Source organism: Triticum aestivum, chromosome 4B (assembly GCF_018294505.1).
Source record: "Triticum aestivum cultivar Chinese Spring chromosome 4B, IWGSC CS RefSeq v2.1, whole genome shotgun sequence".
In the NCBI taxonomy this organism is placed as follows: domain Eukaryota; kingdom Viridiplantae; phylum Streptophyta; class Magnoliopsida; order Poales; family Poaceae; genus Triticum; species Triticum aestivum.
Genome location: NC_057804.1, coordinates 208,072,739 through 208,077,373, shown reverse-complemented (window position 1 = coordinate 208,077,373; position 4,635 = coordinate 208,072,739). Strand labels below are relative to the sequence as shown.

At 46.8% G+C, this 4,635-nt stretch overlaps 1 protein-coding gene across 1 annotated transcript; it reads left to right on the top strand.

Annotated features, from left to right (window-relative positions):
* The first annotated feature begins 281 nt into the window (after nt 1-281).
* Nucleotides 282-3,121, top strand: LOC123090060 (uncharacterized). Its single transcript, XM_044511537.1, has 4 exons — nt 282-507; nt 709-797; nt 975-2,392; nt 2,735-3,121. The coding sequence occupies exons 1-3, from the start codon at nt 282-284 to the stop codon at nt 1,737-1,739; spliced, it is 1,080 nt and encodes a 359-aa protein (XP_044367472.1). The 3' UTR covers nt 1,740-2,392; nt 2,735-3,121.
* Nucleotides 3,122-4,635: the final 1,514 nt, after the last annotated feature.

Below are 4,635 nucleotides of genomic sequence, written 5' to 3'. Positions count from 1 at the left end.
GAGCCTCGCGCATCGGAGTCGAGCTCGGCGAAGAATTCCCTTCGACCGGTCATGTGGTGGGTGGCGCCGGTGTCGAGGCACCACCCCGTAGCCTTGTCCTTCCCGGAGCCATCGCCGAGAAGAGCGTGTGCTTTTGGCTCATCGAGGTGGATGAAAGCCTTCGCGACTGGAGTCGCCGAGGGTAGCTCAATGCTTGCATGCGCCATGAACAGAGCCGTCTCCTCCTTCGCCTGTGCGACGTGCGCCTGGCCTTGTCGTGGTTGCCGACACTCATTGGCCCAATGGCCAAACCGGCCACAGTTGTGGCAACTGTTGTCTTGTGCCGGCCTGGGCTTGCCAGCGGCGCCGTCCTTGGCGCCTCCGCGGGCGTCACCTTCGGCACGTCCTTGTGCCCTGCCCAGGGGGCCTCTTCGCGCCTTACGCTGCTTGCCACGCTTGCGGCCGCCCGTCGAGGAGGAAGGCTCCCCCTTCTTCTTGTCACCAAGGCTGGGATCCCACTGCTCCCGAGTTAGGAGCAGCTTCCCGCCGGTGGTGACGGGCCCCGAGGGGGGCTGTGGCTCGTCGGTGTCGACGACCTTGAGTCGACCTATCGCCTCCTCGATCGTCATCGTGGAGAGGTCTAGCAACGACTCAATCGAGCGAGCCATCTGCTTGTACTTCTCGGGAATGCACCGAAAAAGCTTCTCGACAGCTCTCTCCTCGGTGTAGGTGGCATCGCCAAACTTCACCATCTTCTGCAGCAGAGTGTTGAGACGGAGAGCAAAGTCATCAACGTCCTCACCTGGCTTGAAGCCCAGGTTCTCCCACTCCTTACGAAGTGCCTGCAGGATGGACTTGCGAGCACGGTCGCTGCCGATGCGTGCTGCGGCGATGGCGTCCCAAGCCTCCTTGGCAGTCCGCTTGTTGGAAAGCGAGAACTGCATCTCGGGCGGGACTGCGGCGATGAGGGCGTCCAGCGCCCGTCGATCCTCTAGGTGGTCGACGTTGCTGTCCTGGACTACCTCCCACATGCGCCGCACCTGGAGCCTGACCTTCATGATCCCGGCCCACTCGACGTAGTTGGTTTTAGTGAGGGTAGGCCACCCAACACTGGAACCAACATCCCTGACCACAGTCCGGACCTCGTAGAGGCCGCGGTCCTGGTCGTTGCAGCCGCCGTCGCGGTGCGCGCCTCCACCTGGAGCGCGGGCGTGCTCGGCTGCCCACTGCGCCGTCCGCTCCTGTGCCACTTTGGCGCGATCTGCGTCGGCGCCGTCGTCCGCAGGCGCGGAGCTGCTGGAGCTGCCGGGACTGCCGCGGAGTGCCTTGGCATCTGCCGTAGCCTCACGGGCTGCTTCTGCTGCTGCTGCTGCTTCTACCTCCGCCCTGGCTGCTTCTACCTCCGCTCTGGCTGCTGCCAGCTCCGCTGCAGCCAGCCTCGACACTCTTGCCGCCGCAGCAGCCGCTGCTACAGCCGCTCGCTCACGCTCCTCTGCCACGGCGCGCTCGGCCTCTTGCCGGCGCCGCATGCTCGAGGTAGCCGTGTGCTGAGAGCGACCTGCAGACATGGCTCGCTGCAGGGGGGCTGTTGCGTGAAGAGGAGGCTGATGAAGACGAGCTGCTGCTCGACAGTCCGGAGGGAGGAAGGTAACCAGAGGCAGACGGAGCAGGTGCTGCTACCGACTTGGGCTGCTCACAGGAAATGCTCAGGGTGCAGGTTAACGAGGCTCTGGTGCCACTTGTTAGACCTTTCAACCTGAGCATTGATAGTTGTGGATGACACTAGGAGAGTTGGGACAATTTTCGTTGGTTTATTTCTCACACAATGCCATGCCAACCTGAGGGGTTGGGGATACATATTTATAGGCTGCTAGCCAGCCAAGGCATATGCTAAGATGCTGCTAAGATGCCAGTCTAAGATGCTAGTTTAAGATGCTAACTGACAGTCCTTGATGGTCAAGAACAGAACTCTATCCTAACAGTCAGTCCTTGATGGTCCAAGACTTTATCCTCCTAACTGCCACAAGGACCATGTGCTGCAGCCCCACAAGGACCCTAGTACACAGACTTATCCATCATGCCATAGATGTTTATGAGCGTAAATCCGTTAATTACTTAACTTTTAATCACAACTTGGTTGCAGTAGAGATTTCCAGTTGGATTCTCTTGTGATTGAACCCACTTGTCTATGGATGCTTCATGCGACATTCTAACATGCAATTTTTCACCGTAAGAGTACTTTTTACCAAATGAAATATAATCAAACTACTGAATCTTGGATGGTATTGCGTTTTTTGCAGGGTTGTGCGTTGGATGTTTTGGCTGGTGTAGGGGTTATTCTATCTCACCATTTCTGGTTGGACGTGGAGCACATCTAGGAGGCATCCAGAATGTCTTGATTATGAAGAAGAAGGTTAAGCATTAGCTATGGTTAAAAGCTTTGTCTTTTTTGTGTACTATTCATGATTGATCTGATTTTGTTGGACCGTTTAGAAATGCAAGTCATGTTTAATTCGTGGTTGACTGCTTATATCCAAAGTAGTTATGTTAGTACACTGAAGTTAATTTCTACAATATTAGTAAAGTTGGCTAAATAGTTTTTGCGCTACTGACATATATATGTGCACTATTCTAACCCTCTAAATTGTTCTACTATTGAGTTTATTTCGGAATATAATTATGTTAGTACACTCTGCAATGTAATTATGTTATATTATGCTTTTGTTGGTTTACTGGTCCATATCTGAACATGCAGAGGGCCTCTCGGTCTTTAACCCTGACTATAAAAATCCATTGATGGAAGGCGGGGAAGGCCGAGTTGAACATCCGGCTCCCCTGGTCTATCCATCGAGAAGGTAGAGAGACGATGTTTCCATGTCACCTAGTATAGCAGATGGACGGGCGGATAAAAACCATGGATTCCTGCTCCCCAGGTCACCAAAGGATCATAGTGATGTCTTCTACCTCCTCCTAAGATGTATTAATCTCAATCTGATGTTAGTTGTGGTCTTATTCTTTTTTCTCTTCTCATGATGTTTGTTGTAATGACTTACTTGATGTAAGATCCCTTTTCTACTGTATATATTTCTTATTTAGTTTAGTTCATCATTCAAAGATGGTATGTTATTTTTGGTCCTTCACAGGTTAAAATGGCCATTGTGTAAAAGTCTGTCTAAGTTCTCTTTCTTATTCTTCTATAAACTGGAAGGCCAATATAGATTTCTCACCCATAGTTTATCAATCATGATATCATCTCCTTTCTATTTGCAGATAGTGTGGTACTTACTAGGGATGCTTGCAGATTGGTAGCAGATGTGTGCAGTGATGGAGGGTTATGTCCCTATTGGTGACTCGCATGGTGATGTTCACCACTAATTTGGAGAGAACGGGAAAAAATATAACTTTCCTTAAACTATGAAATGTGGCCATGAAATTAGAAATCATTTTGTTGATGTAACTCTTTCATATGACCTCAAAATGAAATCGCATTGCTCATTCGGACATTACAGGGAGGAAACAACGTTTGTTTTCTGAATTCAGTTTGGTTCTATTTGTACAAATAGCTGGATAGTGATCTTGCTGAAATAGTAAAGCCTGGTATAAAATATGAATGGATCTAAATAACATAGAACCAGTGGATAGAATATTCCTTCATTTTTTATATATACAGAGGGGCTAAACTTCTAGACATACGTTAAATCCAACATAAAGCTCCTAACAAAAGCAAATATTTGAAAAGCACACATGATCATATGCATAAATGGTTGAAATGTTGTTTGAATGGGGAATTTTTAGCTAATTATTACGAAGCACCTAAATTTTTAAAATTGAAAAGATATTACAGAAACACGAACTGTTTCGGAACACTCGGGGATTGAATTTGGGCCTTGCGCCATTTGGCTATAGGTTACTTGAATAAGATATCGATCAAAAGCTTAGTGAAAAATAAACACATTTCCAACGTGAGGTACCAAATTAAAATGTGCATCTACATCTTACCGTAGAGAACAAGCTTAGATTTTTTTTTTTATTAAAAGGGCTTAAAATTGTCGCCTGTATTACTTGGTCACAGCTAAACCAACTAATACATGGAATTTTCTTCAATGCAACCATGGGTTCAGCGTGGAAAAAAAGTTAACATGTTGGTTAAAATGCGCTTGTTGCACATATATCAAACCAATATAGGCCTTTTTAACTTCAAGCTAACATAGAATTTTTTATCACATTTTGAAAACTCTATTGCATAGTTTGAATATTCAATTTTCAATACTAAAAGGATCATTGGTATTGCCAAATTGCCAAGCATTTATTTTCAATTACTCTTGGTTTGAAATGGGACACTATGCCATTTGGCACCATTTGATGCCCAACTGCTTCATATTCTGCTCCAAGCGGGCCAGCCGAAGAAAACGCTTCATGGGCCGAATTGAATACCATACGACTATTTTCGAATAGACATGTGTCTAAGTGGCACATAAATAGTCTTTTTTTTTCAAACACACATATTTTTTTATAGAAACACTACTTTCCTTAAAAAAGGGAGTTCTTAAATAGTTTTATACATGGTGTTAGGTATATGTATATTCTTATTAAGCAAAAATGTATTTTTTACATAACGATCTAAATTCTTACTGTACATGCTTGCTCAAAAAAACG